Source organism: Oryzias latipes, chromosome 1, assembly GCF_002234675.1.
Source record: "Oryzias latipes chromosome 1, ASM223467v1".
Classification (NCBI taxonomy): domain Eukaryota; kingdom Metazoa; phylum Chordata; class Actinopteri; order Beloniformes; family Adrianichthyidae; genus Oryzias; species Oryzias latipes.
In genome coordinates, this window is record NC_019859.2 from 24,452,021 (window position 1) to 24,476,798 (window position 24,778).

At 39.4% G+C, this 24,778-nt stretch overlaps 2 protein-coding genes across 2 annotated transcripts in view; one reads left to right on the plus strand and one right to left on the minus strand.

Annotated features, from left to right (window-relative positions):
• The window catches only part of LOC101161860 (parvalbumin-7), a 52,646-nt gene that overhangs the window by 16,448 nt on the left and 11,420 nt on the right, over nt 1-24,778 (minus strand). The window lies entirely within an intron of this gene.
• Nucleotides 1,815-24,778, plus strand: part of ncf4 (neutrophil cytosolic factor 4) — a 38,623-nt gene continuing 15,659 nt past the window's right edge. The window contains exons 1-6 of the mRNA XM_004066067.4: nt 1,815-1,990; nt 2,445-2,529; nt 2,609-2,768; nt 11,182-11,252; nt 11,902-12,029; nt 14,217-14,268. Of these exons, the coding sequence (XP_004066115.2) occupies nt 1,959-1,990; nt 2,445-2,529; nt 2,609-2,768; nt 11,182-11,252; nt 11,902-12,029; nt 14,217-14,268 (528 nt within the window). The 5' untranslated portion in view covers nt 1,815-1,958. The remainder of the gene's footprint in view (nt 1,991-2,444; nt 2,530-2,608; nt 2,769-11,181; nt 11,253-11,901; nt 12,030-14,216; nt 14,269-24,778) is intronic.

The window sequence follows — 24,778 nt, forward strand, 5'->3', positions numbered from 1 at the left end:
CATCTAAGATAGCGCAAGGGTTAATAAAAAATGTAAACTATAACTTTTATTTCTATATTAGTCTGTTCATGTATTGTTAAATATTTCTTGGTTTAGAGATCAACTTTGATGTGTAAATTGTAATAAATGATGTATGGTGAAATGCTCAGAATGTAAAAAATTTTTTTATTTTGGTTATTACAATTAAGCTGATAAATGATACTTTTTGTAAATGAAATGTATTAAACTTAACCATTACAATGGTAATTATATTACCATTGTAATGGTAATATATATATATAGACATTGTAGTGGTGGATAAAGAACAGAGGAAAGCCGTTGTGGTGGATGTGGCAGTGCCAAGCGATGGGAACATCAGGAAGAAGGAACATGAGAAACTGGAGAAATACCAGGGACTCAGAGAAGAGCTGGAGAAAGCCTGGAAAGTGAAGGTGACAGTGGTGCCTGTGGTAATTGGAGCTCTCGGGGCAGTAACCCCCAAGCTGGAGGAGTGGCTACAACAGATACCTGGAAAGACCTCAGACCTCTCAGTCCAGAAAAGCGCAGTGCTAGGAACAGCTAAGATACTGCGCAGGACCCTCAAGCTCCCAGGGACCTTAGCTTGGAGGACAAACCACCCGCGGTGGGTGAGAGGGGCGTTTATATATATATATATATATATATATATATATATATATATATATATATATATATATATATATATATATATATATATATATATATATATATATATATATATATATATATATATATATAATGATTATTAAAATGTTCCTGAGCATGATGGATTTGGCTTTGGTTTTTTGATGAACAAAATAAGCATCACATGCTCCTTCTAAAGATAATTCAAACAGAAAGTGAATACCACCCTTTCTAAACCCTGCACATGAAAAATGGCTTAACTAAAAGGTCCGTTTTCTGATTTGAATATTTCTTTTTTTTCTCTTGGTTTTTATTAGCTTTTTTTTGGAACATAATGTAAAATGATAATGTAAAATGCAACAATTTAAAATAATGTGGCTTGACCTTTCCACCCCACCCTTGCTTTTGTCCACCTTTATTGAAAACCATAAAAAGCTAAAGGCTGTTTCTAATGTTCAAAATTGAATGGTCTTAATGCAAATAGAACAATACATCCTTTTGTGTTTAAATAAAAAGCGTTGAATTGTTTTTATTTTAGATTGTTCAAGTTTGTTTAAAAGTTGGCGATTGGTCATTAAATCCACAAACCGGCAGTAGCCAAATTACAGAACCCAAGACATTCAAGAAAAGGTTCCTTCAAATGATTAGTTTGTGGTCATTGGTGAATTTGGACAATTAAGCATTTTGTGGCCACAACTTAGAATTTTGAGCACCCAAATTTGCATTTTGTGCACCCAAGTTAGCATTTTGTAGGCAAAATCTTTTATTTTGTAGCCACATTTTAGCATTTTCTGGGCACAAATTATGCAGAGAAATTAATGTTTTGAGGCGACAAATTAGCACTTCGTGCAGGCAAGTTACCGTTATGTGCACACCTAAGTATTTTGTTGCCACAAATAAGCATTTTGTTCACAAACATTAGCATTTTGTGCACACAAATTATTTATTGTGTGCAGAAAATGCGTGTTTTGGATGCACAAATTAGTAATTTAAGTATGTACTATGATTTATTTTTCTTTGCGCACAGAAATACCTTTTTGTGTCCAAAAATAATTAATTTAAAGCGTCATGATTTAAAATATCAAGTCCAGGGTTCCGTACAAAATAAAGAAATGAAGGCGGCAATGCACAATTTGTATTTAGGGAACTGTCGCTTCCTGACTGTCGCGCTTCTTCCGCATTAGTTGCGCGTCTGGTTTCCGAAGGCGGCATAGCTGCTGCTGCAGCCCGAGCTGTATAAGAGAACTTTCACCAACAAATCCAACTTTCTGCCTTCACAGCAGACACGCAGCTCTCTCCGTGCGTCAGGACGCAGCATGTCTCAGCCGCAGCGATTACGGGATGAAAGGTGAGTCGGTTTGGTTTGGACGTCATGGTTCATACTAATATGAAGTCAAACGGGTCACAGAGAGCAGCTGCGTAGTACGCAGATTTGTATTCATTTGCTCTAAAGATACAAGTCATCTCAGTCACATAAAAAAGCAAAGAAATTGGGAACAAGTTTGGAAAAATATTGGCTAAAAACTCATAAAGTTCAATGTTAGAATGTATGTTTATTAAAAAATGCATATGGAAATTGGAAGAAACTACTAAAAATCTCGAATAAAACGTGTTATCTGGTAAATCTCTATCTTTAAAAAGACGTTAGATGTGTTGTACCTCTTTAGCCTTTTACCATTTTTACATAATTGGCACATAAAAAAACTTGCATTAAAAAGAACAAGTGTCATAATATGAAATATTTGTCTACTATTAAATAAATGATAAACTGTACCATTTATAGAAGTTCTGTTTTTTTTTAGTGACTTTGATCAGCTGCCAGGCAACATTCCTGTCAGTGCCACCATTGCTGACACTGAGGAGAAAAGGGGTTTTATTGACTACTTTGTAAGTCTATGAAGTTATCCAGTTTCAAATCTGTTTCTTGAAAATGTTTTTACAGTGAAAACTTGTGTTTCTCTCTCAGAGGTTTGTTATTGAGGTAAAAACTAAAGGAGGAAGCAAGTATCTGATCTACAGGAGGTACAAGGAGTTCTTTAACCTCCACCAAACTCTGGAGGCGAAATACTCACCGGGTGACTTAGAGAGACCCGGTCCAAACACCTGTGTCCTGCCTTCTCTTCCAGGTAAGTTCTCAGAAAAGACATAACTTAAATATTTGACTGTCAGGTTGGCCGGGGAAAAGAATTCATGACACCCTGTGGTTGAGTTATGGTCTGAATCAGACTTTTACGCACACAGTCACAACTTCCAGTTTTCATTTTAAAGTTGCTACAAGGTAAACAGAAACTTGTTAAACAGGTTTTTGCCAAAACAAAAAACAGAACAAGCAGTCACATGCTGCTCATAATAATAATAATAATAATAATAATAATACATTTAATTTAAAAGCGCTTTTCAAGGCTCTCAAGGTCACTTCACAATAAAAAAGAGAGAACACAATAGAGGAAGAAAGATTAAAAAAGATAAAAACTATGCAAATCAGATCAAACTTTATTTATAAAATAACGCTTCTCATACATTGCACATCTCGAAGCGCTTTAACATTAAAAACAAAAAACACACAATATTACAGTAAAAACCCAACCCACCCTTTACCCTTCCCACTCTCCTCCATTAAAACCTACAAACCATGACCCCCACATACAATGAATAATGACTATGAATAAATAAAATGTAAGGTTTGGCTCTGCTGTGAGGAAACAGTATTTGGGAATCTCTTCATACCTGGGGGGTATTCCAGGAAGCATGTTTAAGCTACCCTGACTTTAATCCTGAACTCTGGCTGAAGTCCACCTGAACTTGCTTACTCTGGGTATGTGGGTTCCAAAAGACCGGATATGAATTAGCGTAATAATGCTCGACTTGGTAACCCTGGGTTAACACGTGCACAGGAAGTACATAAAGACATTCTCAATGGATCGCCGATTTCTGGAGTCAACATGGAAACGCGTGGAGAAAAAAAGAGAGCGCTATACTCCAGTGAGACGGAGTCAGAAATTTAAATGATGGCGTATGAAGATTATACGCTCATCAAAAAAGTAATATGGCTGCATCAGCAAAAAAAAAAAAAAAAAAAGAGTTTCTGCTTGGAGAAAAATAACAGACAAAGTAAACGCACGAGTTCACAACATGAAAAATAAAATGTCAATTACCATTTTTATCAGACTTTAACATTACATATCAAAGTAGTAGGGGTGCTAAATAAACTCATCATCCTCTCCCTCCCTCTCACTCATGGTGCTTAAAGAATTAAACATAACAGGACAAAATAACTCAGCAAAACACAGTAAAACAGCTAAACAACTTAACACATTTGGTCAAAACCCACACTTAAACTCAAATCCATCCAGACAGGCAAAGGGAATGGTATCCCACAATTCTTTGTGCTGCCGATCTAACAGCAGCACCAAAGTTACACCTACTTAATTGAATTAATTTGAATGAAAGTAAAATAACTGTCTGATAACTATGTATTATTTTTAAGCCAACTTAACTAAAAAAAAAAGATTTATCTTAACTGAAGCAAATAAGTCAGTTAGATCAATGTAAAAAAGTTTAAGTGTCTGCGGCCCTGAGGCTCTCTGGCAGGCTGTTCCACAGGCGAGGACTGTGATGGCAGATCAAAACCTCACCATAAGTTTTGGTCCTCACCTTAGTAACAACCAAGAGGCCAGCACCGCAGGACCTCAGGGTCTGCGAGGGCTCATATCTTAAAAGAATATCATTTAAAAAAGAAGGCCCAAGGCCAAGACAGAAGGTGCTATTGAAATGTTTATTTTGAATAGGAAAGCTTTGAGTTGGAATTTGAAGGTGGATATGGAGTCCAAGTTTCTAAGATCAGGGGGAATAGAGTTCCAGACTGGGGGGGAGGAGCAGCTGACTGTGATGGAGCCACTGCAGTACCATAATCCTGGTCTTTTGAAGTTTGGAGTAGTTACCTGGAACTTGCAAACTTCCCACTTTTTCCTCCATACATAGCAATGTACATTAGAGATGACATCTTTCTCACTTAAGGCTTTTTAACATTAATATTATAATATTAATGTTAAAATAAATAAAGCTTTATAATAAACATTTTTGCAAAGTACACGTATGATATTACAAAGAAGTTTTCATAGGTTTGTGGCGATAAACAGTTAAGTTAAGCCAAGCAAAATAATCTTCTTATAACAATTTTCCTTTACTTGAATAGACACACACACCATTCTTAACAGTTGTCCATCAGGCTCCTGCAAGGTTAGTGTTGAAACAGGTTTGAGCAACAACTGTTTCAATACAGCTTCTGCAGAAGTGCAGAGGTCAGAAGGAGCATCTTTGAGAATGTCTCTGACAGGATACAGACAGAGTAGCTGTTGTTTCTACAAGGATGTACAATTGAATTGTGCATGACATGGATGATTCAAGGGGTTCAAGGTGTATCTTAAAGACTCACTCTTATGAAAATTCTGTTTTTTAACATGCTCTTGTGGCATTGGAGAACAAATACAAAGAACATTTTAAAATAGCTTTTCTGAGTATTTCTTTATCCAAAATGTGGTGAATTGGTGAGAGATGAAAAAATGGTGTTTGAAAAAGATTGGTTTGTAACAACTAGATCCATGCCCTGTACTACACATAAAGATGGAATTGTTCCAACCCGCATGGAGAAGGATTGTGTTGCATATTGGCTTAAAAACTGCAGTCCATGAATATGCTAAAAAACATATTAGAACAGAGAACAAAGATGGAGAAGTCAGGGGAACCCTTCATTGCATCATTTGTGAAAGCTCACTTTCAAATGTTTTCTCATTCTGCCCTGAACAGGCAGTTAAAGAGGAAGTAGTTGTTTTTTATAGTTACAGCAGGCCCTTCTTCCCCAATGAGGCAGAAACACCTGAACCCATCTGACTATGAATAATAGCAACTTTGTCTTCTGCTTTTTTGGATTATTTTTGTTTGTGGCTGAATTTCCAGCATGAATAATATAAACAAAAAAATAGGGTTACGGCTTGTTTGTTTCTTTTCTTGTGTTTTTTGGTAAAACAATGCGAAAGGTGCCCATCTCCACTTAGGCAAATAATTGTGCTCTAGCATAATTGGTTATGAGTTGCATAGTGTGAATAGGCCCCAAGAATGTACTCCTACTATGCATTGTGGCCTTTACTTGTTCACTAGTGTGTCTGTTTGCCCTTTCACAAAGAGGACAATATGCAGCCCTTTTGTTACCCTATCATCTGCCTAAACCTTGTCACTTTATTTCATCACCTAGATGAAAACTGCTCACAGAGGAGCATGTGTTTTTCTTTCATATATTTTTAACAGAACAGCCTTGTTGGATGTGTTCCTACAACTGTCCGACTCCCTTTTATTCCCTATTCAATACAATGTGTAAGTAAGTAGATCATGGGCTGTCATCTATATCTAGATAGATCGATATCTAGATAGATCGATAGATCGATAGACACTTTATAAATTCCTGGTTGGGGTGAAATGATTAATTGATTAATCGATGAATCGATTTCTATTCCAATGATCCAACCATATCAATCTGTCTGAGGCAGAACTGAATTGAATCGACTTATACCATTAAAAAACCATTTCAAAATGAGATAAAACAATAATTGAAACAATATTGGAAAACCGTCAGGATTGAGACACGGTAGATTTATTTTACTACAACATAGTATAACGCAAAAACAACCAAGTGCTATCACAGCAGACAATGTGATGGCAGCAAAAGTGATCAAGCCATCATTCCAGTGTATTGTGTGGAAACACTCCGAATTTTGCAAAGACGTGACCATAGAGTGTGGTAGAATGTTCTAATAATGTTCTGTTTATATTATTCTGATGTGGGAAAACAACAGTGGGCTGAACTGAACTGTCACTTTGTGGGAATTGCGTAGTGTGAATGCCACCAAATTTCATGGAGAAATTTCTTTAACATCTTTTCACAGTTAACACTTTTCTTGGTTTTTGGTTCCCTTCAGATATTTCTCGAGCACCTTGTTTGGGAAACACATCATCGTTCCACAAACAAGTTGGTTTCTGGCTTTGGTGACATTTTTTGATGATCATACTATTTGCTCTCCCTTATTTACAGCCTTCATTATAAGAATATTTACACATGAGATACTGAGACACAAAAGTTGGGCACTAATTACTCTAATGACTGCTCTATCTGTGGTGTCTGTTGAGCTTTGGTACAGGCTTAAGGATTAAGTAGATAATTGGCTTCTTTGCCGTTCTGTTCCTGCAAAAAAATATGTTTAAGATCTAAAATCACATCTCTGTATCTCACACCTCCAAAAAACGGCCAAATTTTTCCTTCAACATAACACCCACTGCGGATATGCTCTCACTTTTCCGGGCTTCTGAAGCTGCTGCTAACACCAATTTTAATATGAAGTTGTGCGACAGTGAGGTCCTAAGTTTTCTAATTGGACTAAAGAAAGCGAGGGAAGATGAGAGAAATGTTACACGAACAGAAGAGTGTGTCTAGACATCCAAGCAGGGAAGAAAAACGTCGTTGAGAACTGCCTACTGGTTATAATCAAAGACAACACTTTCAATTAGGAAAGGTCAGCTAATGAAGTAGTGGTGCATTTCAACTCCCAAAGAGGCCTATGTAGGGTTTCAGTGATTAGCCCCCTCAGTTCTAAAACTGGTTTAATTTGCAACTCAGACTTGGAACTTCAAAATCTGTTTGAAGACTGTTGCTACCAAGGGTGTACGATGAATTTGTTTCAACACTTGAAACAGAAGCCCTCTGTTTAGTGTGAGAAGTGCTGCTCGCCATGAGAAACTCAAGCCATCGGCAGCTCACCAAACATCTCCAAAAGACAATCATTCTCTCCTATGATAAGACTGGTGTCCATTGGAAGATGCCATGTTTTGCTACGGTAGCCTTCCTGCATGTGCACAACAGCACACATAGAAGAATCGCAGCAGAGCTGGAGGGTGTACGTTTCTACACTACAATAGACTTGTGGTCAAGTTGATCAGTGAACAGGAATTTGACAGTGCATTTTATCGACCAAATTTGGCATCCGTCTGCAAACGGCTCACAAAGGAGACGATAAAACAAAAGACCTCATTATGTCATTTGTAATATTTGTTAAGGAAAGTAAAGGGAGAGGAAAACAAAATTAATTAAAATCAAAAATCGAATTTGATGTTAAAATAATTGGAGATTCTATTTATAGGCCACATCCCAAGATATAGGCTTGTAATATACTGTGACAGACAAACTAGAGTTATAACAGGTTTATTCTGTTATTTTTTGTTTATTTCTATTTTGTTTCTCAACATCTGCTAATTTCTTAAATTACCAAATGAATTGATATAAAGGAGATAATACCTCACGTTTGTGTTGCTCTGTAAGGTTTTGTTTTCATTTCCTCAGCTCTGTTTTTATTCAGCTCATGTTTTCTCCTAAATCCGTCTGTCTGGGAATGGCCATTAGTATCTAAATTGATCACTTGACACCCAAAAGGTGCCTCGAAACACTGATGTTGGTGAGAACAGAAGGTTTGTGTGTGTGTGTGAGTGTATGTACATGAGTATGCTTTCAAACCAATCACTTTACTCGCAAACTTTCATGATTTGATTATTTTGTAGTAAGAATTTGGTTTGCGCTGATCCATCAGTTACAACTGTGGTGAAAGGCAGATTTTGCCACTATAGCAGCAAAAATAATTCCTAAATCTTTGCATAAGATCACATTTATTATAGTGAGAGTGAAAATACAGTCAATATTTCTTTTGCACTTAAAAAGAACAGCTTTGTTCTTCTTTGTTTCCTTGCTCTCAGGTGTGGTGTTGCTATTTTTTTTTTAACACAGTCTTTTACTTTTTGTGTGGTTTTTATGTGAGCTCACAGTGTAGCAATTAAGTTTTAAATATTCCGCTCTAAGCAGGTAATCATCAAATAATTACAGGCATCATACTGGGTATGTCTGTTACTGGAAAAAAACAACCCCCTTTGCCTCACCATTGCTGATATCTTTCTGTTTACACTATCTCCCGCTAACCCCAACCTAACATTAGCGGTGCAACCAAAACAGCGAGCAATATTGGAGCTATCCATCCGTACTGTCTTTAACCAGACACCAGCTTGAACGAGGAAAACAAAGATATACATGTATTTGTCCACAAGGATCAGAATGTAGAAGAGCACGGAGCAGCTCCTGGTCCACAACAATTTGAAAAAGGAAATACTCAGAAGTGCAATTTAAATCTTATTTTTCTTTTTAAATATGTTTTCCGTCATCAGAAAAGGCCACAAGAACATGTTAAAAACAAAACCAAAATATTCTTCAGAGTAAGGCTGACATTGGGTTAAATGTGTTGTTGTACAGCTGAAATGCTGTATGATTAATAGTAATTTAGTAGTTATATAATTCAATAAGCTTTGTTTTGTTTTCCTTGTCATAAAAAGAAACAAAGGAAAGTATTTTCAGATTGAGCCGAATTACTTTGATTAATAGTCTTACAATATATGCAGACACATTTTAGAAACGTTTTAGAGGGTATTTAGTAATTCTGCAATATTATTAATGTAGCTTGAATTGGTTGCACTGAAAATGTTCTCTTTAATCGATTAATTTATTTGAGGACTTCAGTGTACAATAAAAAAAAAGGTTTTTCTTCTGCCTTTTTATTTGGTTCTTTTCAATTTATGATTTTAATGAGTATATATATATTATGTAAATGTAATGAATTTTAATGTAAATATTGCTTTGATATGTTTTTTAAGGTAAGTGCAGGAAAAACTAAAATATTTTGAAAATTTGTAAAGCATTTTTACTTCAATGTGACTTCTAAATTTGAAGAGTGCTTCTTTTCTACAGATTCTCATTTCTCATCTGCCAGCAAAGAGTTCTGGTTTAATTGAAGTGCCAGATCTCATCAGGATGGCAGGGGACTAAAGGAGGCAAGGGTAGATAGAAGAGGATGTGTGATGGGTATACGGGCAGTAAAAAATAATGAAAAAAGTAATCAAGTGGATTTAGCCAAAATGAAGTTGTTCTGATTAATGGAGAAGCAAATAATTGCAGCGTCTCAATATAACTGATTGTTGGGCTCTCTTTCATTTGTCTGTACTCCATGATGGCCTTAAATGATGCTACAATACTTTCTCACAGCGTTTAGCTCAAAGAGGCTTTGGGAATCGGTCCGAGGTGAGCAGATGAGCGTGTGATTCCTCATTAGAAAAGCAAGAAGGTTTGTGTGATTGAGTGAGGTATTACAGGCTGGAGTGAATGAGATGAGAGGGAGCAAGAGCAGATCTGAATTTTATGGCTGTGGGTCATAGGATTGCATAAAAGTTTAATTAACCCCAGTATTACACAGGCTTGAATGCATTTCTGGGGTCATATAAAGTCTTAGAGGTTCGTACTAGGCCTTATACATTGATCTTGGTTTTATTCAGAAATATTTTTAAGGAGGATTTTAAATTAGTTAAATTATTTTAGATTGAAAGTTTTAAACTAAGATTAGCCGGTTCGATTAATTTGTATTTACTATATATCTGTGTTAGTGTAAAGCAGTTTAACTGTATCTCAGGAACAGGTAATGTTGGTAAGAATTTTAGATTTTTTGAAGATGGGGCAAAAAGAGTTGACTTTCAACGCATGTTCAGTGGTGGCACGTTTCATACATGTAGCCCGAAAACGGTCTTAAAAATGTGTGTAGCTTTGCATGAATTTAAAAGTTTAGAACACGGAAGCCAGCGTGTCTACAGTACATAGACTTTTAATTGAAAGTGGTTGCTCGACTGCCCGTTGCCGTGGGCGGTGTTAATGTAGCTGCAGACATTCATGACCTCATTTGAAAGCGTACGTTAGCTAAACATTTAAAAATCTATGCACAATGTCTCGACAAGCTGTTAACTAAAAAATGCCGCCATACCTTGTCCTTCAATTGATCATAAAATTTGGTACCGTTCAGTATTAAACTCAAGTCTCCAATGGAACAAATCTTTATAATACAAAGTATTATAATGTTTTTTCTGTCTTAAAAACATGATTATAGGTCCTTTAAGTTAAAAAATACTTTTTAACAGCAAACTATGATATCATTCAAGAGATATTGTATTTCTTTGTAAAACAGAAATCCCATAATAAACTAGGTACAAGTTAAACATTTCATCTTGTTTATTTTTGGAGCGATTGGCAAAAAACAATACAGCAAAAGAGCAACAAAGGATTAAAAGGATTTCCATCCTCCCACCTCCAGAGCACAGTAAATGCAGCATCATTTAAATGGGCATGAAGATGGAGATTTTTTTATTTATTATTAGAGTTACTTCTGTGATGTAACAATACACTGGTTTGTAAATCCTTTTAAGTTAGTACAGCAGGCACCACAAAATATCGAAACAAACTTCATTTTGTGTTATAGTTTGACACGCATGTTCTGTGTTGATCTATAACTTCAGGTCAGCATGAATTGTTCTGTATTTATTCAACTTCTTAAGAACTGTAATTGTATGTATTTATGCATTATTTATTAATCCGGGCTGTTTTTTTCTGTGAATTTACAATTGCTGCAACAGGAAAGATCTACATTGGAAACAAACAGGAGATTGCAGAGAGCAGAATCCCTGAACTCAACACGTACATGAAGGTAACCATTTAATTTTATGCAAAAAGATTGTTTTTTTTTTGTCTTTAGTAAAAAGCAAGGAGTTGTTGGCAAGCATGCCACATTTTGCAGTGTGTAGTGCAGTAGCCTACATCTCAGTGGGCTGAACAATGCTGTAGGTGGATAAGCACTGACTTGGACGTTTCAGCAGCAGTTTCGAGCTAGAGCTCAACATGTAGGCGCTGCTGCTCTCTTGTCTTTGCCCTGGCCTGTGCACACAGCATGTCTACCTGACTTTATCTGTGGGACTTTTGACATATTTTCCTGTTGCTTCAGCACAAAAAAAAAACAATCAGGTTCTTTTCACCCACTCAATCACTGCTCTTTGCTGCTTTACTCTTGTTTTCCTCGCAACCTACATTGCTTTTCTTTGCCACACTCAGTCACCTTTGCTCGCACCTGTAACACTTCTTGTTTCTCCTTTTTTCTCTTCTTAAATCTTGACTCTCCCACCACTTTTTTCTTTTCCTCTCCTCTTCCAACATCCTCCACCATCCATATACCCCCTGCTTTTGCCAACAACTTTATTTCCAACTGTTTTTCTAGTCCCCCATTACCTGAGGTGCTGCATATCTTGGTGCGATTCCTGTTTAGCATTTCTTTCTTATTATTCTTTATCTCTTTTTTCCAGAGATTGTTGCATTTGCCCGCATGGCTGCTGCTCGATGAGACTCTGAGGATTTTTTTCTACCAAACTGACGAGGACAGTCAGATACAACCAAGGGCCCTCAGACGTCTCCGCCCGCCTACCCGTAAAGTGTACGCCCCACAGCTAACAGGACAAATCAAACCTTACATCTCAAAGATATGTACTATTCACATAAAGTATTTCTGTACCTTTTTCTAAGAGTTAGCTAGTGAGGTAAATTATATTATGGCATTTAAAAAATGTACAAAGACTTTAGTACTGCACTTCCTCACACAAAACAGTTATTTTAGTGATTGGTCCATACTACTGTGGTCAAACGGAATTCTTTCAGCAGGAAATTAGGCAAAAGTCACTGCACTTCCCCTGTTTGTTCATTGGTCTGCTGTGTCTTTTAAAGATTGAATGAAATTTCAGTCAAAACAATACAATGTTCCCTCAATACGGGGATATGTTCCATAAATAACCCTTCACTAGCAAAATCTGTGATGTAGGATGACAGATGCTTCAAGGCTGTAAAACTCCTCACTACACACCTACGCTTTTCTTAGACAGACATGAATATTAACACACTTATTTCTCATGTTTAAACTTTCAAATTTCAAACGGTCATAGAAAAATAAGTCCAGTATTATAGAAGAAATCAAAGATCTGATCACGATGAAGATTTATTAACTCTGGCAAGCTCCACGTCTAGGTATGAGAGACATGGCACTGAGGAGATGGAGTGACAAGGTCAATGACCAATCAGGACGCAGAACACGATGAGCTGTAGAAAAAGAGCGAAAAATAACATGTGCAATGTGCATCAAAAGAATCAACGAAAAAGCAGACTGTGAAAGGTCAACTGCAATATAGTGAGGGAACACTGTATAAGAAAACACTATAAGTTGTCTCCTCTGTTACTTACAATCCTATCATAGCAATAACGGATAATCAGCTATTAGATGCTAATTGAGATTAAATAAATATTATAGTGTCCTGTTTATAAATGTGAGATGATCAGTGTTGAGTATTCTTAAGAAAACAGTTAAAAAGAGATTCACAGATTTTGCTTTTAGAGCATGTCATCTTGTGATTAAATCTACGTTCCCACCGCCCTCGGCATTGGGCGTGCAAGCGGCAAATTCCAATGAAAAGTCAATTTAAATGCACATGAATGCATGTTTAGAAACTCTCGCATTCACAAGTGCTACGCAAGTAGCTACTGAGCGGGTGTTAAAAGTTAAAGCAGGTTGATCTTCGACCGATCAGGGACTTGGATTTGGTAGTGAAGTATGGATTGCGTCCATTTTAACTCATGGTAGTGCCAAACGTTTGAAATTGGATCATGGGAAAGAAATCAATGAATGTTCTTTGTGCCCAGCTGGAATTATATGACACCAAATCTTATATATATATCTTGGAATAGAGCTCTAAAATAAAAAGCCTGGACTAAAGGCCCGTACACACCGGGACGAATTTCGCCCGCGATATTCGCCGACGTTTAACGCCTCGTGACTAAACAAAGGGCACCAATGTGAGTGTGCACACCGCCGCGAAAAAATGCCACGCGTCAAAGCGTCACTTTTTAAAAAACACCTCGGGTTCGTTTTTTTGGTTTGACGCGCCGCGTCGAAAACTAAACGACCAATTAGAATGGCGCTTTTGCACACGTGTCTGGAACTTCTGAAGTTACAGTAAAACAGAACTTGGGGGCGCTCAAACACAAAACTGCCTTTCTGAGCACATATACCAGCGAAGAAGATAGACGCCAAGTAGCGTCTACACTGCCGCGAAGAAATAATGACGGACATTCTAAAATATCCCCGAACCAAGCACCAGTTCATCGTCAGCGAAAATTGCCTGGGTGTGAACACAAAAAACGTGGCAGTAGGTGGCGGTCATGCACTAGTAAACAGTAGACAAAGAAAAAGAAGCCCCTCCCTGCTTGTCCATATGCTTAGCACGCGTTAATGAACGTGATTTTAGCAAGTCTGATGTGAACGCAGCATTAGAGCTACAATTTCAGTCAGGAATGTTGACGCCATTTTTTTAAACAACCAAAAAGACCATCAAAGTTAACATGACGTTGAATTAAAAAGAGATGATATTTCTGTCGGTGCCAGAAAAGTGGATACTGAGATATCTGCACACAAAAAAAAAATCAGTTGAAGAGGTTTGTCTGATTGAAATTTAGAGCTTTTAAAAGCTTTAAATTATTGTTTTTGCATCACTTTTTCACCAAACATGTTACTAATCGAGTTTGTTGACAATAATTAGCTTTTTTGAAAAACATATTTTCCTTTTTTATCTTTTAGAAAAACTGTTGAACCACAGAAGATGGACCTCTTTTCCTCCCCCAGGGCTGAGGTAACTGCAGTTCCCTATTTTGTTGTTGCGTTGGTTACAGTTGTCATGGCCACCCACAAGGAAGTAAACTAATAGTTCAAAACACGGACAAACGAACAAAATCACCCCTAGAAATACCCTATGATCCTTGGAAGAAGACCTTAGGCATGACTACATCTCATGACACAAGAACTTGTTTTTACACTATCTTGCCCAAAACTCTGCAAGACTTAAAAGTGACACTAATACACACAAGCTTCTGTCCTGTGACTCTGTTGGCCTCATCTTGCTTCACTTTACTTTTCATTTTGTATCAGTTTTACCTTTAGTTGTAACCTTCCTACTTTCATTCTCCTTTTTTTTCTCCCTCTCGCCTAATATCTCCCCTAAGTTTTCTTCTTCATCCACAAATTCCTGTCATTTTTCAAGGTCACCATCATGCCTGATTCTTCCCTGCTCTGACTACTTTTCAATGACAGCCCATCATTATTATTCTGGTCATGGTCTCTTGCTTAATGCTATTAAGAAAATGGAAATTTAATCTTTTTGCATTGCGGTTGTTTATCTAATAGATGGGGGTGTTTATCAGATTGGGTTGACTCTCATTAGGAACCATAATCGGGTCAAAGATCTTTTTAATAATAAAAAAATAATGTGTGCTTGGTTCTCTCTGGACCTTCTTTATAATTAGTTAAGAAAATAAACTTAGTTATATTTCTATAAATTAATTGAGAAAAAGAACTTTTACCACCAAGGCATTGTTATTGTAAAAGTTCTATTATTACCAGACACACAGATTTATGGAAGATAGTTATTTAGTGGTTTCAGTGCTCCAGACTTTATCAACAATACTTTGACTTCAAGTCAGGTATTTCTATGAAGAACTTTGATCTATGAATGTCAATTCAAAATGAGCTTTGAGTTATAATCAAATCAAGATTAAAGTCAATCCCAAAAACTTTTGCAGACTATTGTCACAGAATTTCGACAGAGCAAGTTTGCATAAACTTGGCTTTCAATAGTTCATACACAACCCATCCAAGGATGGGACTCAAGAGAGCTGCACTCTGATCTAAAGACACTTAACATGAAACTGCTGAAAATCAACTGCTATAATTTAGAGAAAGTATATTGTGTTAAGATTGACTCAATCTGTTCAAATACTCAGTTATCACTCTTTTTACAGTATTGTTAAATTACAATGTTCCGTATGGATACATCAATTTTATCAATTCATTTGAATTTGTTGTTTTATATGATTTTTTTTGGGAAAATCAAGATTTTATTTTCCCAACTCTCTGGTTCTTTGGCTTCCGTTGTTCGAACTAAGGTCAACCAGCCCGCGTCACGTAAAGCGCAGATGTGAAAACGGCAGCAAGCAAAGAAAAGCTTCTGCAAGGCTGGGTAAAAAAACAGAACAACAACAAGTGCACGTGCCATGAAAAGCTTTTGTTTTTACAAAACCCAACCCACTCTTTTTGTCTTTTGCATTTTTTTGTTTTATCCTTTATAAATTGGAGTATACACTCTCTGGCTATTTGATTAGGTACAACTTGCTAGTACTGGGTTGGACTCCCTTTTGCCTATTAGAACTGCCTTATTCCTTGGTGGCATAGATTCAACAATGTTCTATGAGGGGCCGTATAAGACATTGTTTATTCTGAACCATTCACATTCATACATTCTTGCTCTCACAGTCATATATACTCTCTTTCGCATACATATATTCTCTTACGCATACATACATTCTCTCTTGCACAGTCATATATACTCTTTATCGCATACATATATTCTCACTTGCACATCCATATATTCTTTCTCTCGCATCCATATATATTACTTTACACATACATACATTTTCACCCTCATTGTCACTCTTAAAAAAGAATATATGTATGTGAAATACAAGTATATATGTGCGTGTGAGGAAGAGTATATATGTGCGTGTGAGAGAGGAGTATGCATGAAATGGAAGTGACTTTGCATGAATGGGCAAAAGCACCAATTTTTTTCCACAGAGCTAATACCTGTCTCACTGTGTTTGTAAGCTAACGGCAGTTATAGGCTGCTTTTATTAGGTAGTATTTGTTTTAGTCTTTCTGAGGCTCACAGAGCTCGGGTTCTCTTTCTGGCCTCTTTTTGCCTTTTACTTTGTTTTTTAAGTTTAAAGGTTTTATTTTGATTTTTATGAACAAGAATGACTAAGTCTGAAGGTTGGTTCTTATAGTGTTCTGACTACCAAAAACAAAGTATATTAGTTGTGATTACATCACTTTTCATCTTAAGATAAAATACTTTGTGATACATATTTCATTTCAGGTTGTATATTTTACTTCTGCTGGTATTACAGAAGAAGTACCTTAAAGTATTCCACATACAATTGGTTCAAATACAGACGTAATTCTAAAATAGTAAAATTGTTAAAAAAAAAGGGATTCCTTTTCAGTTAAAATCACAAGTAATCTGTAATGTTAAAATTTACAGCTTGGCCGTAACTTTTACTAAACTGTTTGATCACTTCATTTGTTTTAAGATGAAAAATTCTCATACTTCAAAAAAAGGTCGACATCTGGTGCTGCCACCCTTCCCCGTTTGCTGCAGCAATGCATCGTAGTTTTCTGTCTTCATCCCACAGAAATGAATGAAATGAGACGGTTGAAGCTTTTCTGTTGTGACAACGAACAGCAACACATGATTTGCCGCACCTGATGCTCAAATCGCTCAGATCGCATCTGTACTTTTGACTTAACATTGAGTCAAGGCCGCCTCTGCCGCACGAATCGCGTTCACTGTGAATGCAGCTTAACTGTAATCCTGAACTCAACCCTTCATCTGGTTCCGTACAGCCAAGAAAAAAGTTCAACACTGGCTGCACGTGTTTGGAAAATTATGTGCGAATAGTCCCTTTGTTTATGGCATTTAATTTTAATTGCGGGGTAAGTAAATTCAACAATCTGCATGTGCTAGCATCAAGTCACTTATGAGCCACAGCCAGTATTGCTTGTTGGTGCAATGTAACCTAAATTATAATGTAATTCAAAGAATTCTTTATGGGCTTTTCAAAGTTCTTTTTCATGTGTAAGTTAATCAAACAGCAGGTCTTGTACACATTTCACATGTTGTTCAAAAAGTGTCGATTTGTAACCATAAATATGTCACTTTTGACTGTTTCTTTATTGCTAAAGATAAACTTTTGAGAATAGAGACTGTCAGTCCGCGTCATTAGCGCCCCGCCTTGTGTTAAGCTCCTCACTCATGCAAGACACAGCTTGCAGAAAAGGGGGGATCAAGGTCGGGGCTACTCAGCTCACCACCAATGGCCAAGCCCATTTAGAGGAGATTTTGGAAAGGGAGACTTCAGGTAGACATGAAATATGGCTTTTTAAGACATTTAGGTTGTGCGATTTTGGTTATTTTCATAATCATAATTAAAACACCACTGGGAAAGTTTTTTTTTTAATAAAAAAATTTCTTAGGGGGACTTTAAAAAAAAGTTTTTTATTTTTACCTGTCGAATCTATGAAAACAATGTGTGCTTGACTCCAAAAGGCGGACAACGGTGCACGTGTGATGTCACAGCAAGGGGTCTATTAGGTGCAAAAGAAAGTTGAGACATATGATGCACCTGTCTGTCTTCCATCTGCTAATTAGCCTACTAATTTAAACTCAGACTGCATTAAAAAAACAATATAAATGCATACTTTATGAACCTTCTGAATAATCTGAATAGATACATTATTATAATTATATCTTTGTTCTTACTATTTTGGCTTTTTCTGCACAGCAGACCGCCTGCTTAACTACGGGTTACATGTCTGGAGGGTTTTCCTGGCTGTTGAACTACCTGTCATGTATCCACTCAGAAAAGCATTTACCTTTTTAACTTTGCTACACACAAACACACATTACCAGCATTTTTTTCCTCCACACATCAGTGGTCTTTCATTGCCAATCTCCAATTTGCTCCCACCTCCCTGTCTTTCTCCCCTCTCTCCCACACAGAAGCAAAACACTGGTGTACTCTGCTCATGAAGTTGCCAGCCTACTCAACACTTATTTTAGCTCTCACTCTGTTTCTCTCTGGAAAAGTGAGCCCTCCTCTGTGTTTGCGCACGGCCTTCAGTGTGGCTGACAAAAGGCCTATTAAACTCTCCTCAAACGATGATCAATTGCAGGTGAGAGCTTTTGGACAAGAGGCAACACAGAGATTTGTCACAGTTGAGTTTTTGCACAACATACTTCACTTTGAAATAACTCAGATATTCCTACAAACAGCATCATGAGTAAGTGTTGGCTGTGTTACTATGAGTTTTAAATGATGTCAGCACCACAGATTATTGCTATTTCAATAGTAGAAAAAAAAAGAAATTAAAGAGGAAAACTTAACATTATTAGGAAATGTAAAAAGAAATAGTGATGGTTCCATGACTGGGATTCACCTTATACCACTTTATGACTGCAATACTGAAGGTTTAAAGAGATGTGGGCTTTAAGAATAAATTAAACCCAAAGTTGAACACATGGATTATTAAACGTTCCACCATTGTCAAGCCCCCAACATTTACTAAAAAACTTCGTTCACAATTTTGTGATTGTAGTTGGCTACATCCGGGTTTTTCATACTTTTTTGAGCCAAGGTCAACTTTCTCCTCAACAAAAATCACTAGGCACACCAGCAACCAAAGATGTGAAAAAACAAAAACTCTGAAGTCTGTATTGATGTACAGTCCCTCTACAATCTCGCAATTTTTTTTTTGTTATTCTGGCACAAAAATTGCACCTGTTTTTGTTGCATCTCAGTATCTTGCAATAAAAGTTGCAATAGTTTTCAGTAATATTTTTCAGCTAAAGTTGTAATAATTTTGCCCAGGTAGAGGTTTTCTCTACAGTTTTTTTTTTTTGTTTTGTTTTGTTTTTTTTAACTTGTCCTGTCCAACAGCTGGGCAGACAGATGAGAGCTGAGGGCCTCTTGTGTTGGACATATTTTGCTTTAACAAGAGGGGTTATTAATCTTCAGACAAACCAAAGGTATGTCTGAATAAACCCCTTTTGTAATTGAGGCCAAACTTTATTAATTTCAATCATGTCTGAAAATCTTTGGTGTTGGACCGGACGGAAAAGGAAAGAGGGGAAGAAGAGAGAGGGACGCTAGAGAGAGGGGGGGTAGGGGGGTGATAATAGGAGGGGAAGGGGGATAAGACCATGAAGCAGCATACAGCAACAAGTTTAATGGTTGTTAATCATTATGGTAAGGTTCAAATGCAGTACAAAAAGGGCGGGGCCCGTCCACACACACAGTCAAATGTTATAAACACACCTGCTAGCTGCAAAAATGTCCACCTGTCGACATGTACACAAAACAGATAGTGTTCACACACGCATACTTATGCCTTAAAACCAACTAGTGTGAAATATTTCAGTCATTCAGTCATGCAAACTGTTAGTGCAAAGGTGAGCTAACACCAGTGCTCAGGTGAGTGTTTATGTTCTTCTAAAATGGATGGTGGAACGTGAAAAGAAGGAGGGAGAGTGCCCAGCCATCCCCACCCCAAGACCCCCACCGCAGCAGCAGCCGGAATCCCCCCAACGCCACACGGGAACCGGCAGGGAACAACCGCCGCCCGGGCGACCAAGCCCGCCACCAAGGCCAGGGCCAGCAGGGCCGCCGCAAGGCCCCCAGAGCCAGAGGCCAGGGAGGCACGGAGGGAAAGAGAGCGCCGCCCCAGCCCAACCAGGAGAGCAGCCCCCCCGCCGCGCCGGGAGAACCCAACGCAGGGCCCCACCGGAGAAGGACGCCCACAGCCCCAAACGAGCACCCCACCACCACCCAGGAGTTCCGGGCATCCCCCCGCCCCAACCCCAGGTACGAGCCAGGACCCCCCAAGGGAGACCCGCTCCGCACTCCAGGCAGCCATCCGCCCGGCCCACAGTTGGTCCAGGGAGGAGCAAGGCAGGGGGCCCGCCGCCCCCGCCCAGGAGGGGGGAACCCCGGGGAAAAAAAGAGGGACCACAAGGGGTGTTGTAAATATGGCCCGACCAGGCTCGGCCACAGTTGGAATTTTGGCGGGGCCCAGCACTCAGGAGCAAGGACCAGAACCCACCCCCCAGGGACCAGACACCCCCGGCTCAGATGTAATGTGAACCCCCCCACCGCGCGGAGAGAGCACCGCCGGGCCCAGGAAGCTGGCACCCCGGGGACACGGCCGCCGTTGCAAAGGGGCCCGTACCCCCCACCAGGGAAGAGGCAGGGGACAGATGGACCCAGGTCCCACCTTCCTTGCAAAATGTGTGTGCATGTGTGTGTGTTTATGTTGGGATGTATATATTGAGGGGGGAGGGGTGTGTGTACTAAGGCGGGTGCAGTTAAAATTGGCGGGTAGGGCACTAAGAGGACATCTCCTGATTACTCACAGTGACGTCCCCTCACCCTCCCCACCAAGGGGCCCTAAATGTCTAAGGTGCGGTTAAAATTGGCGGGTAGGGTGCTAGGAGGACATCCGCTGCTTGCTGGCAGTGATGTCCAAGCACCCCCCCTACCAAGGGCCCTACATGTCTAAGGTGCAAATAAAACCGAAAGAAGGGGGGCCCACTCCATACGGCAACCATAGGAGGGGGGCCACTGCCTAGTAAACCCCCCCCCAAGGCTCATGGCAGGCTAAGCCCCCCACCCCCTCACCCTATTATGAGGTTATAAAGGGAAGGGGGTAAGTTGGGGACAGCTGATAGACTGTCCCACGGTGGTCAAACAGCTGTCCCCCGCCCCCCCCCGCCCCCCCCCAGCAAGGGGGCCAGGCCCACCCAGCCCAGGGGCCCCACCCCCGGAGGCGCCGACACCCCAGGCCCAGCACCACCCCCCCCACACAGAGAGAAAGGAGCCAGAAAGCGCTGGCCCCCCCCCCCGGAGCGAGCCCAGGCCCCCACCCCCAAACGCCGGCCCGGGGAAACCGCCGATGGCCTCAGCGGAGACCCCGACCCGTCAACCCCCCCTGCCCCGTACCAATAGTGCCCCCCCCCTCCCCCAGAATGCCCCCCCACAGGACAGGGCCGACAAGACCCCCCCCCCCCCCCCCCCCCCCCCAGACCCCGCAGCCGAAGCGGATGACACCCAGAGCGACCGGGGGCCCCAAGAGGGTTGCCCCGTCCCGCCCCAGAGCCAGGGAAGGGCCAATCCCAGCCCCAGGTGTAGATGGGAAGCCCATCCAGCACCGCTGGGCCCCCCCCCCCGAGCAGCGCCCCCCGCCAACCCCCCCCAGCACAGGCAAAGGGACCACCCCCCCAAGCCAAGCCAGACCACCACCCCACCCCCCCACCACGCACCCCCACACCCAAGCCCAGAGGACAACGCAGCGCCCCAGCCCACCCCACCCAGGCGCCGGACCCGACCCCCCGACCAACGGAGCCCCCACCACCCCCCGCCAGGCACCGGAGGCCCTGACCCCCACCCCGGCCCACGGCAGAAGGGCAAGGAGCAGCGACGACCAGGCCCCCCCCACCCCCTAAGTCACGGAGTTAGCTATGGGAGACCAGAGAGACCGAATTCTTTCAAAGTTACTTGAACTTTGGGCTGACATTTTTTCCAAGCTGATATGATCAAGCAGCAGATTTCTGTGTTGACTTATATTTATATTTTTTTTGCTTTTCCAATTTATTAAAATAGTTTTTTTTAGCAATGCAAAGATTTATGAAAATGATAGAGCCTAATCCTCCTTCTACATCGATGGCGCTCATGTCACCAAGCACACAAAGTGACGGTGAAGCTGTGATTGAAACCTTAAGCCAGACTGATAGATCGGCACATACCTGCTGCCAGAGAGCCTGGACAGGCGTGCAGAACCATAGTGCATGCATGTAATTGTCGGGTAGATTACTGTCACAGTGCTGACAAATGTCTGAGTTACTGAGACCCATCTTGAACATCCTCTGTCCAGTGTAGTAAATTCTGTGAAGAGTTTTGAAATGGATTAGCTGCAGATTTGGACTTTTTGTCATTTTAAAGGTGTTTAGACCAAAAACTTTCATCTGTGCTGATGCTCAAATCCGCATTCCATTTTGTTGTCGGAAGTGAAATATTGTTATCTAAATTGCATAAAAGTTTGTATATTTTGGAGAGAGTTTTATTCATTGAGAAATTGATCAGAGTGGTAACTACATCTGGTAGCTTTAAATCGTTGTCTCTGTATTTAAACTTTTTAGTAATAAATGATTTAAGTTCCTGATATTCCAAGAAGTTATATATTCCATGTTTGTCTTGAAGTTCCTGGGGAGTTATGAATCTTCTATCAATAATTATGTGCTTTAGTTGTTTTATACCCCCTGCTTGCCAAGCTGGGAAGTGGATAATTTTTTTGTTTATGAGGATGTCTGGGTTGTTCCAGATGGGTGTCATTTTGCGCGGTTGAATTGATGATTTTGATATTTTGAGAAATTCCCACCAGGCTGTTAAAGTGGCATTTATATTAATACTTTTGAAACAATCCTGTTTTTTAACTATTTGGCTAATAAATGGAAGATCTGACAGGTTGATCTTTCCACATAACGCCTGTTCCAAGTCTAACCATGAGTTAGTTTCTGGATTATTTTTTAACCATTTTAAGATGTATTGTAATCTATTTGCAAGAAAGTAATTGTGGAAGGTAGGTAATTCTAATCCTCCACAGCTTTTTGCAGATTTTAAAGTTTTTAGACTAATTCTTGCAGGTTTATTGTTCCATAGAAAGCTTGATATGGATGAGTCTAATGTTTTGAACCATTTTAATGGCGTTTGTGTGGGAATCATTGAGAAGAGATAATTAACTTTGGGTAAGATTTTCATTTTTATCGTGGCTACCTTGCCCATAAGGGACAAAGGCAGGTTGGTCCAGCGTGTTAGATCGTCCTGTATGTTTTTCAGTAATGGGGTGTAGTTTAGCTGCACCAGTTCTGATATTTTGGGGGAAAAATAAATACCTAGATATTTTATATTGCCTGATTTAACTGGTATTGTGAGTCCTTGCTCCGCATTACTGTTCAGTGGTAATAAAACAGATTTATTCCAATTAATGGAATAGTTTGATATAGAAGAGAATTCATTAATGATTGTTGCCGTTTCATTTACAGAATGTATATTACTTAAAAACAGTAATATGTCATCTGCATAGAGACTAATTTTATGATGGCTGTGTTTGGTTTTAATTCCTTTAATACTCTCATTCTGTCTTATTGCTGCAGCTAGAGGCTCGATAAATATTGCAAAAAGAGAGGGGGAAAGTGGGCAACCCTGTCTAGTTCCTCTTCCAAGAAAAAACCTGTTGGAAGTCTGTTTATTAGTTCTAACTGATGCATTGGGGTTGTGATATAATATTTTGATCCAATTGATGAATGATTCTCCAAACCCAAACTTATGGAGGGCAGCAACGAGGAACTTCCAGTTTACTCTATCAAAGGTTTTTTCAGCATCCAGTGATAGTATAGTCATTTCCTGGTTTTTGATGGTGGCAAAGTCTATTATGTTATCGAGTCTGCGGACATTGTCATCCGAGTGTCTGCCTTTGATGAATCCAGTTTGATCAAAGTCAATTATGTGAGGAGTGACTTTTTCTATTCTCTGTGCTAGTGCTTTGCAGATAATTTTTACATCTGCATTAATTAAAGAATTGGGGCGATAGCTTGAAGGACTCGTGGGGTCTTTGTCTGGTTTTAGAAGAAGGATAATGTTGGCAGAGTTCATGTTAGGTGGTAGAGATTGGCTTTCATTGATAAATTTTACCGTTTTATAAAACGTTGGTGGCAGTTGTTCCCAGAATTCCTTATAAAACTCTGCAGGAAAGCCGTCGGGTCCTGGTGCTTTGCTGTTAGGCATAAGTAACAGAGCTTCATGAAGCTCAGACAACGAGAGCGGAGAGTCTAAATTTGTGATTTGATCTTCGTTTAACTTGGGCAGGTTTATATTGTTGAGAAATGAGTTGATGCTTTGTTCTGATGGATTGATCTGTGGAGTGTATAAGTTTTGATAAAAGTCTTTAAACGCATTATTAATTTTTACCGGGTCATGGGTGACATTCCCTGTTTGGTCCATAATAGAAGTGATTGTTGATTTTTCTTTATTAATTTTAAGCTGATTAGCTAGAAATTTGCCAGATTTATTTGAGTTTTCATATCTTTCCAGTCGAAGCCTTTGTATCTGGAATTGTGTTTGTTTATTGATGATGTCATTTAACTGCAGCTTTAAATTTTTCAGGTCGCCCAGTATGTGTTCCTGTGCAGAAGCAGCATAAGCAGTCTCCAGAGTTTTTATTTTATTTTCTAATTCTAATAAATCTGCTTTCTCTTTGCGTTTTTTATGTGTTGAATAAGAGATGATTTTCCCTCTCATGACTGCTTTTGCTGTTTCCCAAAGAATACTTGGTGATATTTCAGAAGTATTGTTGAATTCTAAGAAGGTTGCCCACTCTTTTTTAAAGAATTCAATAAATTCCTGGTCTTTTAACAGAGATGTATTAAACCTCCAGGTTGAACCCGAGGGTCTGGGTACTTCCCTTGAAATAGTAACAGA